A 17476-nucleotide genomic window follows, 5' to 3' on the forward strand; every position below is an offset into this window, starting at 1 on the left:
GCTCAGTGCCTGCATGATGAATCCAATACTCCCAGTGTCCATTTATTTTCTCCCCCGCCACTCTGTCTCTTTTTTATTTGAGAGGGCAGAGAACAGTTGAGAAGGGAGGAAGACATAGAGAGACAGAGAGATACCTGCAGTACTACTTCACTGCCTGTGAAACTTTTCTGGCTTGCAGACTGAGGGCTTGAATCTTGATCCTTGTATATGGGAATATGTATATTCTATCAGGTGTGCCACTACCCTATTTATTTTTCATGTGCCAGGAATGAACTCAGGGTCTTACGTATTCAGAAAAATGAGGAGCGACCTACAGAGATCAGTTTCTGTCTGTCTTTCTCTCTCTCTCTTTAATTAGAGAATGGGGGAGAGAGTAGCAGCAAGAGAAATGAGAAATTCCATATGCTTTTCTACCATCCGTGGTATTACTCCTGTGTGGTGCTAGGGCTTGAACCTAGGGGGCCACACATGTTGAGATATCACTCTACTGAGTGAGCCATATATTCTGGCCCCTATTTTCTTTTAAACATATTAGGGGCAGGGAATGTAACTCAGTGGTAGAATGTATGAGGCTCTGGGTCTGATTCTCATTACCAAACCAGAGGAAATAAAATGAAAATACTTCTTTTTCGGGGAAGGTGCACTTTTAACTGAAGATGATGAACATGATAATGTAGCTGTAATTTATCATCTGTGTGTAGCTAAATCTCAGATCATGGTAGTAATTATACCGTGATATTTTTAATGTTACTTAATTTTATTTATTTTGGATAGAGGGGAGGGGCCAGGTGGTGGCACACCTAGTTGAGTGCATGTGTTACAATGCACAAGGACCCAAGTTCAAGCCCCTGGTCCCACCTGCAAGGGGATAGCTTCACGAGTGGTGAAGCAGTGTTGCAGGTATCTCTCTCTTTCCCTATCACCTCCTTTCCTCTCAATTTCTGGCTGTCTCTATCAAATAAAGACTACCAAAAAAAAAAAGTTGAGAGGGAAGGGGAATATAGAGAGCGAGAGGGATTCTGTAAAACTTCCGCCCCTACAAGTGGCAATCTGGGTGCTTGAAATGGTTGCTTATTCATTCTAACATGTGCACTCTACCAGATGCATCACTGCCTGACCCCTGGGTATTATTTTCATTTAATTAATTAAAAATGTAGAACACGAACATAGTTCTTTCCATTTTATTTTGAGGAGTTTTGAGTTTGGGGCAACCTTGACTAATTTAAAGTGTACTAAAACTGTGCACTTTTAAGATTTGTGTAAACTAGAATTTTGACTTAGTATTTACATTTGAATATTCAGTGAACAAAGTATTTTACATGTCATTTTATATGAGTGTAAGAAAGTTAAGTCTTTTAGCTATTGTTTTATAGTGTTCACATTAAATATGAACAAGTATCACTTTATAACTTTTGTCATGATTATGAGAAACATTTAGTAATTAAATGCCTCATTTCATGTTTCTTTTTGGTTGCTGTGATTGTCTTCTGCATATGTCAACCTGTTCGTCTGAAACCTAATGGCTCTTGTAAGGTAAGGCGTCTTATTATCTTCCTCTGAAATTTCAGCTGATAATGTTGAGAGCTCTTGTCCTCAATCTGTAAACCATATGGAATACAGTGGCAAACCACTTGATTTTTCTAGCCCAGTAGCAAAATACGGATTACATCATAATTCTTCAGTTGTACCAAGTCACTATTTATTCCATAAAAAAAAGAAACTTGACAGACCTAAAAGTGAAAAGGAACTAGAATCATGTAAGTTAACAAAAGGGCTGTCACTAGTTGACCTCATGGATGATGTGCCAAGAAATTCTTATAAACAGTCAACAGTTAGGTTATTAGCTACAGACAGTCTGGAAGGTTTACTTTCAAAGAACCAAGATGCTGATTTGTTAAGATCTCATGCATCTGAATGTGTTTCCAAAGATGATTCTGCATTCAAAGGAATACCAGATTTAAAATCTTTAATGGTAAAGAACACAACACCCAACAATTCTGTCCTTAATCAAAATAACTCACTACCTGATTTACAAGCCATTCCACTTCAGAACAGCTTAGAAAGTTTAAACCATCCTTTGAACCTAACTGACTCATTGGAAAATACAGCTCTTCATAACTTAAATGCTAGTAAAATGACTGATATTGGAAATGTTTCTTCAGTTGAAAAGCGTGCCAAGAATTACATTTTAAAAAAAGACAGTTTACAGTTTTCCCAATGTGAAAATCCATCCCTAGCTGAACTGCTTCAGGAACACAAAGAAAATAATCCAAGCCAATGCTTTCCTTTATCCGCTATTTGTAACCAGTCATCTACCAGTTTCACAGATCTAAGTTTGGGGTCCTTTCCTTTGTCACAACTAGCAAATCGGTGTCATTCTCCAACTGGAGTGTCAGAATTAACAGGATCTCTGTCATCTTTGGCATTTTGTAAACCTTCTCCTACACGAGACCTTGAGAATCTGTCACTCTCTGATTTGATTGCAGAAACAATTGACATAGACAATTCACAGATTAAGAAAGATCCCTTTAAATTCAGTTTATCTGAAATCAGTTCACCTGGAATAGATTCAGATATTGACCTGAGTGTCCTTATAAAAAACCCCAATTTTGTTCCAAAACCTGTAATAGATCAACCACTTTCTCCAATATTAGGAACCAAACTTGTAAATTCAAAATTAGGAAAAAATTCCAGTTCCGCTAAGGATAAGAAAAGCAGTAAAGACCCTCTGACAAGGAAATCACCTTTCTCTCTTTCTTGGACCAAGGCCCTTGCTGCTAAACCTTCAGCTTTTGCTTCAACACTGTGTCTTCGTTACCCATTGAAAAGCTGCAAGCGACGCACTCTTGACCTCTATAAGACTTTTCTGTACAGTAGACAAGTTCAAGATGTCAAGGACAAAGAAATAAGTCCTCTTACAGCAATAACACCCTTTGACTTCAAATCAGCATCTCCTGATGACATTGTAAAAGCTAACCAAAAGAAAGTTTTTACTAGAGAATAGTAACAAAAGGCAACTTGATAACTGTTGTAAAGCTTTTTATTTGAAATTAATTTAAAGTCTCTAGATTTGCTTTATATTATGGGATTTAAGTTGTGATTTTTATACAGCATTGTCTTAAGTCAGTTAACAATTTTAGTTAATATCTATTTTTGCACTGAAAATTTTTTACAATTAGTGATAACTGACTTTGACATCCTATAATGGGTGCATGTTTACAGAGTGCATAAGAAAACTCAATATTGTGAAATAAAACCTCAGATATTTTTGTTGAAGCATTCAATTTTATAAATTTTTACAGTAAGATATTTTTATTATTTTTTGGTTTTTATTCTTAAACAAAAATGCTTTGACTTGGGCCTGTTATACCTTAGTGATGAATTTTTTTCTTAGGCTATGCGACATAGTATAACTAAGACATAACTATATTTTAAAATATTAGTACTATCATTCCCAGTTTCATTATTTTTTTGTAAGTGAATACTATTTTTTTTCCTATTAGAAACTCTTGAACTTCCTGACTTTTATGAGGATGGTAGAAGTGACTGAATTACATTTTTTGATGATAATAAAATGGAGATCCTTTAAGGGACCATGTAAATATTAAAGCTGAACTAATAAATAATCTATTTTTTTATGCATTTTAGGAGCCATTTGTCTTAAGTACACACTTTAAAATAAATACCTAGAAAGTGTTTTCAAGTATGGTTGCATGTTCTTTGTATAGACAATTTATTTGATCAGGTCTTTTATACAACTTTTTACTGTAATAAATGATGGAGTTTTCCTCTTTTCTACTGACACCTTTATGTACTATACTGACAAAGTTTTAGCCATTACAGAACAAATAAGGCTGCATCTAATCAGAATGCCAAGAATGTAGTTAATCTCTTAAAGCAGTGATCCTCTACTGTCAGTTAGAATAGCAGAGAGAATTTTTTGAAACATAGATACTGTGACTTCACTTCAGATGTGGTAATCAATTTTTGAGGGATATCCTTTGGATTGTATATTTTCAAACAGACCCTAAGGTTTGAGAATCATTGCCTTAAAGAAATGAATAGAATGAAAGGAGCTGGTAGTTCTAAGAATAATATCTGACAAACTTGAATGTATAGTTCATGATTTTTTTTTTTTTTTTACAATCAGGAATAACAAGGAAAATTGCTAGTTAGGGACTGTGGTCATTGGTCATCTGCATACAGGGATGCTATTATTAATTTTTTTTTTTGGTTAAAAATTGTATATAAATTGTTACTTCTTAGTGAAAGTAAAATAGATGGGTTATGTTTTCCTGGGAAGTGTTTTCCTCTGGCAGCTACTTTGCCATGAATTAGATAATTTTTTTATGTATCTTGTTTCTGTTCATTTTTATTATGACATTCCAGTAACAGTATTATTGGGTTTGGTGTGTATTGTATTTTTTTAATTTAGTGTTTTGGTGGGAACACTTGTTAGCATTATGTCTTCATTGTTCTTGCCTAAAGAAGTTCTTGTGATGTCTCAGGTTTTTTTAGTCTAGTCAAAAACTGTGCATTCCTTATAATGCTTAGGTCCTATAAATCACAAGTTATATTTTATGATCCATTTTAAACTTTATATTAACCCAATGGCTGACTTTGTTCTAGTGTTGAATCTTAACATTTTAGTAATTTTGAGCTGTCAAGTCTATGACTCACCAACTAGATTTATATATAGGCAGTTTCCAACTTAGAAAGTAAACTGTACTCGAAGTTTGTATGAACTGATGATAAGCTTGATATATTCATAATACTAAACAAATTGTCTGTTTTGCATGAGTCTGCAGCTATTTACTTAACCCATATTAAAGGAACAGTGATACAGCTACTTTTGTCTTCTCTTATAACACGTTGACTTTTCAAGTGTGAATATATATTCTTAGGCCTTACTGTAGGTCTTGTGGAATGCCTCATATTTCCCTTTATTGATAATTCGGGTTGTAACAAACTGAATAAATTATTTCTTTGAAGGAAAAATTCTGTATTGTAGGATGAAGGCAATAGCGTTTAGCTGTTTCCCCTTGATAGCTCCTGCTTTTGTACACGACATGCACTCGCTCTGTTGACTAAGGAACTGTCGGTCTCAGATTAAGAAGGTAGAATCAAAAAGAACCCCACCCTTTTGCCTTTTGCCATCTTAGTTCTAAATGCTTCAAAGCTACTTTAATTTTTTTTCAACTTTAACGCCACTTTAGTGAGTAAATGTTAAGTTACAGATTGTTGTTATTGTGGGCCTTCAGTTCACAGCTCCTCGAGATAGTTGTTAATACACCTCACCCTCCACAAAACCATTTTAATTTTTGTTATAATCAAGTGTCTTAGTAATTTGCTTGAGAAATAATACTATAATTGTATCCTCAATTATATAAAATACAAAAGAAATTTAAGGTGATGGCTTTTCTCTCTCCCTCCCCCCCCTTTTTTTCTCCCTTACTAAAAGATCTAATGTTCATGGAGGCTTTATCCTTTTGCCTTTTAAGTTCTTTATTTGACATTGATTATGGCTTTATCATTAAGGCCAAGAAGCAGGGTTTCATTTCTGTTCAGAACACATTGCTTAAGTTTTCTTTCGCTTTACATTCTTTTTCCTGTTTACTATTAGCAACTTTCATTCTCACTCTTCTTAGTTTTGAATCCTTCTTTCTAGAGCTTTTATCTCACCCTTTTCTTCTTAGATAAGCAGTAATACCTATTCCCAGTATCTCATATTTAATTTGTAGTAGTCAGTGGGAAGTCTTGCAACTAGTAGTCACATCAGGACAAAAGTAGAACAGTGCTTTTCTTTGCGTGTAAAAGGAAACAGTATTAGGATAAACATTGTTAAAAGAAAAACTATTGGATTCTTATATGTGTGATTGCTTCTTAAGTTGATCCTGGATTTATATTGGAATCACTGCCAATGAACAAGTATGTAACTATATTTTGAGTGTAAGTTTTCTGTTCACAAGCATATATATTTAGTTTCAAACTTAGTTGAAGTTCTTAGAAATTTTTTCTATTACTTCATAAATGATAGAATGTATATGAACAAGTTGACCAGATTAGGGGGGTGGTGAGATTAATAAGTTTGTTAATGTAAAAAAAAATCTATATTCCAACAAGGGCAACACAAGGGAATAAAAAAAGTCCATATTCATGTGATCATGTAAGATTTAATCAATTTTTATTGTAAATTTATTTTTTGGGTATATAAAATTTGTCATTTTAAGTGTCACATTTTTGTATAAAACTACATTGAAATAAATTATGATTTTGAGAACTTCTTAAATCATTCTAAAACATGTCCATTTATCCATTAGGATTTTTTTTTATACAAACTTGATATTTTAGAATGGTGCATAACTTATGCAGCTACTGCTTTATGCAACTATGAACAGAGTACTGGTGGTGAAGAATTTCATCTAAGAGATTTATTTAGAATTATTCCTAATTTTACCTGTTTATTCATTTATTTATCTCTTTGATAGAAACAGAAATTGAGGGGGAAGGAAGAGAGGGAGAGAGAGACACTGGCAGTACTGCTTCACCACTCGTGAAGCTTCCCCTCTGCAAGTGGAACCAGGGGTTTGAACCTGAGTCCTTGCACGTGGTAATAATGTGTGCTCAATCAGAAGTGCCATCACCTATCCCCTGATTTCTTGCTTTCTAAAAGGTAACTCCCCCCCCCCCCCACATTGTTTGGGACTTAGTTGGAAGTGTTACTGAATTAAAGGTTTTTGTGAATATTGGTGATACTATTGCAAAGATGGCAGTGAGTAAAAGCAATAACATCTTTCTGAAGTTGAAGTATATATTTTTGGTTTACATTTTATCACTTAAAGGAGAGCATCATTTGAGTTGTAGAAGATATACCAAAATGAACAAAGGTCTGATTGGAGTGGGTAGTATGACTACTTAGACATATAACTGTACTTGTTGTAGTCTCCAGAGCTGACGTCTTTGTCTTTCTGATCTAAATTCCTACCTCCTATATCATGATTTTTCTGACAACCCAGTAGATTCCTATCATTGGTAGCATTTATGTTGCCTAAAATGATAAACTTGTGAATACTGAACAAAATATACCAAGACTGACTTAGCAGGTTTTGAATCATTACTATTAGAGGAAATGCAATTGCTTTGATCCTCTGATGACAACATTTTTACCACCCAATCAGTCCATAGCCTTACATAATACTTTATTAATATATGCATATTTTATATTTTCTCTATTAGCATTTAACTCATGGTCAACAGTGTGTCCTCATGTCTGGACAAACTTAATCTTAACACATCTTTTATTTGTAAGGCAGATCACAGGTGCTTTGTACTTTGGGACACTAACTAGCACTTAAGTACTACTCTTAGAGGCCCCTACTTCATTTGTTATGTTCATTAGTTCATCACTGGCCTCTACTTCATTTGTTATGTTCATTAGTTTTTTGCAGGACTGTTTAAATATTTATCTGCTTTCTTTATTATTGTTATTTTTTAATTTTTTTATCAGCACTGTTCAGTTCTGGCATATGGTGGTGTGACTGAATCTGGCACTGTGAAACCTCAGGCATGAGAATCTGTTTGCATTACCATTATGCTATCCCTCCTGCCCTGTTGGTTTTCTTTATATCTTTCAAAACAATTTCTAGAAGCTAATTTATTTTATAACATATCTTGAGACTGGTTTGTGTTTTTGCATCCCCTCACCCACACTTAAAAAGTCTGCCTTAATACCTATTATGAGTCTCCTGCTTATATAGTACTTGCCCCCACACACTTCTTATCCTTGTGTTTATTCATTTCAAGTTGTAGTTTATATATTACTTTACTCCCAATTCTAGAATAAGGGGGACTTGGCATGTACTAGTAGTACACTGTATTCTTTTCATTGCAGTCCCATGTAAAATCAAAGCCATTTCTTCTTTTTCATACACTGATCCCTTTTCCTTGGAATTTCATGTGTTTACTACAATATCCTAGCACATATAATTTAATTTTTTTATTTGTTTATTGCTACCAGGGTTATCACTGGAGCTTGGTGCCTGCGCGATGAACCCTCTGCTCCTGGCATCCATTTTTCCTTCTTTATTGGATAGAACAGAGAGAAATTGAGTGGGGGTGGGAAGACAGAGAGGGAGACACCTGTAGTGCTTGCTTTACTACTAGTGAAGCTTCCTGCAGGTGGGGAGATAGGGCTTGAACCTAGCTCCTTGCACATGTTAACACATGTGCTCAGTCTAGTGCACTGCTGCCAGACCCTCACATATATATATTTTTTCTTTTTTAAATATTTATTTATTTTCCCTTTTGTTGCTTTTGTTTTATTGTTGTAGTTATTATTGTTATTGATGTGGTTGTTGTTGGATAGGACAGAGAAATGGAGAGAGGAGGGGAAGACAGAGACGGGGAGAGAAAGATAGACACCTGCAGACCTGCTTCACCGCCCGTGAAGTGACTCCTCTGCAGGTGGGGCCTCACATATATTTTAATATAAGTGGTTAGATAATATTTTTGTTTCTGCATCACTAAAACATCTTGCCGATTTTCCCTAATATTTACCTCATTCTTTTTAAAATGGTAAGATTCCATAATAAGGTTGTGCCATTTGAAAACCCCCTGTAAGCATTTTATTATTCACTGTTATTTCTAATTATTCCAAAGTGAACATTCCTTATTTAGTCAGAATTCTAGCCCCATAGTTAATGGTACTTTAAAATTTCTAATGGAGATTTTCTTTGTTGTCCAGTGTAGTTTTAGAATGCTTCTATAGGCACTTTTCAAAAGTACAAGTCTGTTGGAAATAGAAGATGTTATTTTTTAAAAAGTGTTCACATCAGAGTTTAGTATCTTATTAAATTATGTTTATTTGATTGAGTGTAGTCTGAGGCAAGTAAGTTTGAAATAGATACTTGCATTTTTTTATTTCATCCTTTTATTATACAGGTTTGCTCAGTTTCTTTGGATATATTAAAGATGCATCATCTTTCTGTGTCTTTTTAAGTTTTTGTTAATGTGAAATTCTTTTTAGCTTGTTTTTTAATTCAGTTTGTTAAAGTAACATTTCATTTGCTGCTATCTGACTTTGTTTTGGGGGGCATCCATGCTGTTTCTTTCACTGTCTTGAACTTGAGTCATTTATTTATTTATTTATTTATTTATTTATTTATTTTTTATGTTTTCATTATTTTGTTTTAAAACAGAGGTAGGGTGGTCCGGGAAGTGGTGCAGTGGATAAAGCATTGGATTCTCAAGCAGCAGGTCCTGAGTTCAATTCCCGGCAGCACATGTACTAGAGTGATGTCTGGTTCTTTCAGGGTCTCTCTCCTCCTATCTTTCTCATTAATGAATAAATAAAATTAAAAAGAAAAACAGAGGTAGATTAGCCTTTTTTCTGTCAAGAACCACTGAGATAATAATATCATTCTTGGACCATACAAAAATTGCCAACTGAAAAATTAGCATTTAATGTTATTATGGAAAAAGCATTTTGAGTTCTGCCTGCTCTTGTGTCAGCAGGACCTCTGATCCCCACTCATTAGAAAAAAAAGGAAGGTGAGCAGGCGGTAGCATTTAACTGGGTTAAATATACGTAGTATGAAGCTCAAGGAGCTTCACAAGGATCCTGTTTCGAGCCCTGGGTTCCCCACAAAAAGGGAGTAGTGAAGCAGATCTGCAGGTGTCTTTCTCTCCCCTCTCTGTCTTTCCCTCCTCTGCCAAATACTCTCTGTCCTGTCCAACATCAACAAAAATGGCCACCAGGAGCAGTGGATTTGTAGTGCAACCACCAAGCCCCAGCAATAACCCTGGAGGTAAAAAAAAAAAAAAAAGTCTTTTCCTATTGATAGATGTTTTATATTAGAAACTACTGAGGTTTGGAGACTTGCAAGATAAGTCACCTGGATAATATACCTGCTTTGTCATACTGACCCAGATTCTAGCCTGGCTTTCCACTGGAAGGAATTTTGGTGCATGATATCTTTGTCTTTCTCTGTATCTCTTTCTGAAAAAAATGGCTCAGAGCTGTGAAGCCCTGGTAATGAACAACAACAAAAAAGGTCTTTTATGTATGCATATTTTGATAGATGGTTTGTATTTGTTAGGATTTTATATATATCTTTCCATAATTTGAAATTTTGTAATAACATAATTTAAAATTAAAAAAAAATTCCTCAGCCCAAGTGATGGCTTAACCATCACTTATCCGGCAGAGTGTAGGTATTACTGTGTGCAGAGACCTGGGTTCAAGCCTTCTGGGCTCCACCTGTAGCAATGCTATAGGTATCTCTTGTTTTCAGTTCTCCCTGTCTCTTACCAGTAAACAAGCAAATTGGGGAAAAAAATTAAATTGCAGACATTAAGTAATGTGTTGATCTAAGTTTGAATGAAGAGATATAACATTTATTTTACCATCTCTTCTTATTGATATGCTGTTTTAAGTGCTTAAGGTGCTTTCCTTAATTCTTTTATAATATTTTAAAACTGTTACCAGAATTAACTTTAAACAACTAGCTACAGTGGTCTGGGAGGTGGCGCAGTGGCTAAGGCACTGGACTCTCAAGCATAAGGTCCTGAGTTCGATCCCCAGGAGCACATATACCTGAGTGATGCTGGTTCTCTCTCTCTCTCTCTCTCTCTCTCTCCCCCTCCTATCTTTCTCATTAATAATTTTTTAAATAATTTTTTTATTATCTTTATTTATTTATTTATTGGATAGAGACAGCCAGAAATTGAGAGGAGGAGGGAAGCTAGAGAGGGAGAGAGACAGAAAGACACCTACAGACCTGCTTCACCACTCTCAAAGCTTTCCCCCTGAAGGTGGGGACTGGGGGCTCGAATCCAGGCCCTTGTGCACTGTAGCATGTGCGCTTAACCAAGTGCACCACCACCCAGCCCCCTGGTAAATAAATAAAATCTTAAAAAAAAAACAAAAAACTAGCTACAGAGCCTTGACTTTCAAAGCTAACTTTACTGAATTATACATTTTTATATTTGCCTCCTCTCTCCCTTTATCTCCTGACATTTATAGTCATTTTACTTATTGTCATGATACATAGCATTTTCATTTTATTCTCCCCACAACATGTATTTAGTTTTAAACCAATCTTAATTTTAAAAGATTGATTTCTCATGATTATGACTTTATTTTCTCTTATTTTTCTTTAACTTCTGTATTCACCTCTGTATTCTCTCCCTAGTATTCATGTATGAAATATTTCCTAAGTCATGACTTTGTAAGTGATTATGTGTCAATAATTGTACTGTAGTTGACAAGTAGTAGTCTTGAATGTCTCTTTATTTTATTTTTAATTGATTTATTTATAAAATGGAAACACTGACAAGACCATAGGATAATAGGGATACAATTCCCACCACCAGAGCTCTGTATCCCATCCCCTCTCCTGATAGCTTTCCTATTCTTTAACCCTCTGGGAGTATGGATCCAGGGTAACCATGGGATGCAGAAAGTGGAAGGTTTGCCTTCTATAATTGCTTACCCGCTGAACATGGGCATTGACAGGTCGATCCATACTCCTGCTTGTCTCTCTTTTTCTCTAGTGGGGCAGGGCTCTGAGGAAGCAGAGCTCTAGGACACATTGGGGGGGGGGGGGGGCATCTGTCCAGGGAAGTTTGGTTGACATCATGATAGCATCTGAAACCTGGTGGTAGAAAAAAAGCTAACATATAAAGCCATACAAATTGTTGATTAATCCTGAGCCTAAAGGCTGCAGTATTGCAAATGAAGATTTGGAGTCACCGTTTTAGAAATAGCTAGTAGGTCTATTTTAGGTATATTCCAAGGGGCCCATGACTTCATTAGTTTTTGCCTGAGCCCGACATCTGATATCCAGGTGGGCCCAGGTTATTGTCTGAGGAGATGATGTCATGGCTGGGAAAAAAAAGGGCTAGAAAGCTGGATCAGGGAAGAGTGGCTCCCAAATATGGGAAATGCATATAAATATTGTTGACTGTAAACCTCATCGATTTGATCTGAGGCTCATATTCAGCACAGGAGCCTATGAGTGTCTCTTTTATAGAGTATATATATACACACATGAGTGTACCCTTTTCTATTATTGTAGGTTGCAACCTAGCCAGATACTGCTGCTACTTATAATACGGATTTTATTTTTCTAGTAGTGTTTCACCCCCTCTTTATTTTTTCCCTAAACTCTGCTGGCTTTACTTTCAGTTTTTTTTGGCCGTGTTATTTTTATTTTTATTTCTTTTTTTGGGTTAATGTCTTACAGGCCAGTTGACAGTAAATGCAACAGTTTGTACATGCATTGCATTTCCCAGTTTTCCACATAACAATACAACCCCCACTAGATCCTCTGCCATCATGTTCCAGGACCTGAACCCTCCCCTCAACCCACTGCCCTTGTTTTTATTATCCTTTTATCCTATCCTCTTCCCTCCCCTCCCCCTTCTCTTCCCATGCCTTCTCTCTTCACCTCCTCTCATCTCTCCTCTTCCCTCCCTTACTCCCTTCTCTTCCCTCCCCCTCTTCCAGAGGGTGTTTTGTTTTGTTTTTCCCCAATGACATTTTTTTAAACCTGCTATAGGAGAAAATATTCTCAAAACTAAAACTGAGTACTACAGACAATTTTTTTCAACCAAAAATTAAAATACATGTAGTTTTTTGTTTGTTTGTGAGAGAACTTTTTAGCAGAAGAATCTTACAATTTGTTTGTTTAACTTAGACGAGAAATAGTTTCAACACAATGGATATTGTGTGATGTGTGTTTGAATCTATTCCCACTGAAGCTTTTTTTTTTTTTTTAAACACTTGTTCTATTCTGATTTAACAGTTGATCTAAATAAGTAGACATTAAGGAAAAATTTATTGTCTATATATCCAGGAAGGAATCCTGTAATCTAGGTTTAACATTTATATACTTCTTAAGATTGATATTTGCATTGTCTCACAATAAAGTAGTGAATATATTAATGAGGTCATGATGAGAATTGGTTTCTTAAAAATGCTGGAGCTGGGGGCCGGGGGTAGCACAGCAGGTTAAGTGCAGTAAAGATCCCAGTTGGGGCCCCTGGCTCCCCATCTACGGGGGAGGTCGATTCACAAACAGTGAAGCAGGTCTGCATGTGTCTTTCTCTTCCCCTCTCTGTCTTCCCCATCTCTCTCTGTTTCTTTCTGTCCTATTCAGCAACGATGACGGCAGTAACAACAAGGACAACAAAAGGGAAAAAAATAGCCTCCAGTAGTGCAGGCACTCACCCCTAGCAATAACCCTGGAGGCTGAAAAGAAAAAAAATACTGGAGGTTTTGGAAAAATATACTTTGATACTCTGTATTTGAGCTACTGTTTTGATAAGCTTTAGCCTTAAGATTTATGTCCACAGATTTATAAAATTTATAAAAGTATATATATATATATATATATATATATATATAGTTTAAATATATATATTTATAAAAGTATATATATATATACACTTTCCCTTTGAATGTCATATTTTTCTTTAGTATAATTTAATGTTTTCTTTATAAATATTGAGACATAAACACACTTAGCCTTAAGACTTGTCCATAGATTTATAAAATTTGATATACATAGTTCCCCTTTGAATGCCATCTTTTTTCTTTATTTAATATTTTCTTTACATGTTTTAATGTGACACACACATGAGAGAGAGCGAGCGAGCGAGCATTGCTTAGCTCAGGCTTATGGTGGTGTTGGGATATGAACCTGGGATCTCAGAGCCTCAGGCATGAGAATATATTTGCATAAACACTATGCTGTGTCCCTAAAGTGAATTTAGAAAATTACATCTGATTTTACAGAATGAGAATATAGTCATATTCTAGTATTCTTTTTCTTGTTCTGTAGTGTCTATTAACCTTTATATGGCATATCTGTATACCATTGCTATACATAATTATTTATAACTATATTTGAATGATGCTTATCAGATACTGGTATTAATGGAAATTAGTTCCTTAGAGTATGTCGAGTATGTGTATGAAACTAAAAAAATAAAACTGGAGCTAGAAAGATTTCTTGTGTTTATCTCTTTCATTATTACCTGAAATGATAACCAGATTTTTAATCATTTTATTTATTTATTTATTATTGGATAGAGACAGAGAAATTGAAAAGATAGGGGGAGATAGGGAAAGAGACATTCAGACACTTGCAGCCCTACTTTACCACTCATGAAGCTTTTTCCATGCTGGTGGGGACCAGGGGCTTGAACCTGGCTTCTTGTGCATTGTGATGTGTGTGCTTAAGTAGATGTGCCACCACTGGTCCCGATATTAGATACTTAAGTGGGATTGATATCTCTTTTTCCCATTTTCAGGTTAAAGTTTTATTTTGGGACTTTTGTCCTTACCCCTAGAAATGTGTTATTAATTTGAATAGTCTTGTCACAAAGAAAAATTATTCATATCAGGTGTTTCAAACAATTTCTAAATTTATACTAACTTTTGCTTAATGTATTTGAAATCTATTTTAATTTTTAAAATTCATTATTGGAGGAAGTTTAAAATGCATATTTATAATTTTATCATGTTCCTTCTGAAATACATTTTTCTTTGAAATTATCACTAATTCAAGTGATTAGAAGAATTTTATACTTGAACAGAAAACCAGAATTTATTGGCTGTCTACTCTACAATTATGTGGCCTTTTGAAAGGAAGTGGTTTGTTTCAGTGAAGAAATTTAAGTAGTTCAGAATGTTCTCAGATATGTCCTCGGATTCTTTTTGTATACCCACCTACACTGGAAAAACTGAAACACTAATTGCCTTATTTAAAAATAATTTGCTCTAGACTCTCAAAACAGCTTATCTTCTTCACAGATAGTACCACATTAGAAATTACATGAATGTTAAATGTAGAGTTTTCTTTTAATCCTAATTACCTTTTTATAACCAAAGAAACCATAACTAGTTTAGATTTAATTGTAGAGACCACCTTGTTTCATTTAAGACAACCATAACTCCTTTTAAGACTTTTTTGAGAGCTTGGTACATACTAAGCATTACTAAAGCTTTTAGCAAGGCATAGAATGGGGGGAGATAGCAAATAAAGCTATTAAACAAATAAAATGCAGGTCTAACACATGCTTATTAACAGGAACCACTTCTACAACCATTTTTTTTTTTTTTCCCTTCTGTTTTTAGTATAAAAAAGCACAAGCACAAGACACTGCTCTACCATTCATGGAGTTCTTGTTGCTCTCTTGTGGTGTCAGGGATCAGAATTTCATCCATGTGACACTTTACCACTGACCCATCTCCTAATGCCCTCAAGTCACTTTTTATCAGACAAGTTTAGTAGTTGTTGAAGACATGTTTAATCTCTCCCTCTCTGTCTATATATATATATATATATATATATTTCTTTATTGGGTTTTAATGGTTTATAGTCAACTGTAAAATGCAGTAATTTGTACCTGTGTAACACTTCTCAGTTTTCCACATAACAATTCAACCCCTCTTGATTCTCCTCTGCCATTGTGTTCCAGGACCTGAAACCCACACCCCCATCCCATGCCACCTCTAACCCAGAGTGTTTTACTTTGGTGCAATACGTCAACTCCAGTCCAAGTTCTGCTTTGTGTTTTCTTATTTTTCAGCTTCTCTCTCCTTTTATTTATATTTATTATTATTATTAGTGATTTGATACTGATAGACAAGATTGTGGGATAAGAAGGGCACAATTCACATAACTCCCACCATCAGCATGCCATATCCCATGCCCTCTACTGGAAGCTTCCCTATTCTTTATGTCTCTGGGAGTATAGACCAAAAAGATATGGGGCACAGAAGGTCATAGGTCCGGCTTCTGTAATTGTTTCTCTTCTGGATGTTTAGAAGTCGATCCATACCTTTCCCTAGTGGGGCAGGGCTCTGGAGAGGGGTGTTCCAGGACACACTGGTGAAGTTGTCTGCACAAGGAAGACAGGTTGGCATCATGGTAGTATTTTCAACTTCTGTCTATACATGAGTTCATCCTATTTCATCCTTCTTTTTCTGATTTATCTCACTTAACATGATTCCATCAAGATCCATCTAAGATGAGGTGAAGAAAGTGAAATCATTTTTAATAGCTGAGTAGTATTCCTTTGTGTATATATACTACAGCTTACCTACTCATCTGTTGTTGGACACCTGGGTTGCTTCCAGATTTTGATTTAAGCCATGTTTTTTCCTTTTTTTTTTTTAAATAATGATCTTTATTTATTTATTGGATAGAAGCAGCCAGAAATTGAGAGGTAAGAGGGTGATAGGGAGAGAGAAACAGAGAGATACCTGTAGCACTGTTTCACCACTTGGAAAGTTCTTCCCTTGCAAGTGGGAACCAGGGGCTTGAACCCAGGTCCTTGTGCATTCTAACATTTGCACTCAACCAGGTGCACCACCACCTCTGCCCCTATGTTTTTTCCTTCCTTCCTTCCTTCCTTCCTTCCTTCCTTCCTTCCTTCCTTCCTTCCTTCCTTCCTTTTTTTTCCCTCCCTACCACTGCACTGCTCAGCTCTGGCTTAAGGTGGTGCAGGGGGATTGAATTTGAACATGGGACTTTGGAGCCTCAGGCATGAGAATCTCTTTGCATAGCCATTATGCTATCTACTCCCTGCCCGTCCCCATGTTTTTTTTTTTTAGAGCTTTCTTTACCCCTCAGTGATTGAGTCGACTTAATAGGTGTAGTGGATAGAGTTAGGTGTTTATACTATGAACAAATTACTTGTGTTCTTTGAAACTATGTGTAGAGTATTCTGAGAACTGCAACCTCTCAAGGAACAGTAAGAGAAATTATGTGTGTGTATGTGTGTGTGTATGTGTACATTTTTCATGGTCATTACTCAGATCTATGCCATAGCTAGAAGTAAAGCAGTCTCAAAAATAATTTACCTTATTTGGCACAGGTATTAATTAGGAGGCAAATTGTAGCTCAAACAGTTGTACTGAACTTCAGCATTCTTATTTTATTTGTTTTTTAACCAGCTCGGTACTCACCTTTGACTACTGATGGTGCTAGGGATTGGACCTGGCCTCTTGTTTACAAGTCCTATGCATTGTTTCTGTGGTATCTCCCCAGCACTCTTTTTGGTGTTATATATTACAACAGTTTTATACTGTAATAGTTTAACCTCACTTAGCATTTGCTGAGATGTCTCTTATTGATAATCCCCCTCCAAAATATTTAATTTATAGAGACAGAGAAATTGAGAGAAAGGTAGAAAGAGGGAAAGACACCTGCAGCACTGCTGTACCACCATGCCGTTTTCCCCACCTCCCCATACAGTGGGGACTGGGAACTTGAACCCTTATCCTTTCACATTGTAGCAGGTACACTCAACCATTATGCCACTGATCCTCTAAAATGTACTTTTAATATTTTATTCTAATACTACTTAACCAGGAACCTTGCCATCAATATATAATTACATCAATTTCTAAAGCCTTCCAAATAAGGCTTAGGAAGTGATATCCTTTTAATTTTAAACCACTTTG

The 17476-nt window shown here is 35.6% G+C and overlaps 1 protein-coding gene across 2 annotated transcripts in view; it reads left to right on the plus strand.

The window, feature by feature from the left end:
* The window catches only part of HBS1L (HBS1 like translational GTPase), an 86053-nt gene that overhangs the window by 15739 nt on the left and 52838 nt on the right, over window positions 1-17476 (plus strand). The window contains exon 5 of one of the 2 annotated variants that reach the window (XM_007520033.3): window positions 1539-9995. The exons of the other annotated variant lie outside the window; for it this stretch is intronic. Coding sequence (XP_007520095.1) covers window positions 1539-3004 — 1466 coding nt within the window. The 3' untranslated portion in view covers window positions 3005-9995. Of the gene's footprint in view, window positions 1-1538; window positions 9996-17476 lie in introns of those variants that run through there. 2 annotated transcript variants of the gene reach the window in all.

This window comes from Erinaceus europaeus, chromosome 4 (assembly GCF_950295315.1).
Source record: "Erinaceus europaeus chromosome 4, mEriEur2.1, whole genome shotgun sequence".
Classification (NCBI taxonomy): Eukaryota; Metazoa; Chordata; class Mammalia; order Eulipotyphla; family Erinaceidae; genus Erinaceus; species Erinaceus europaeus.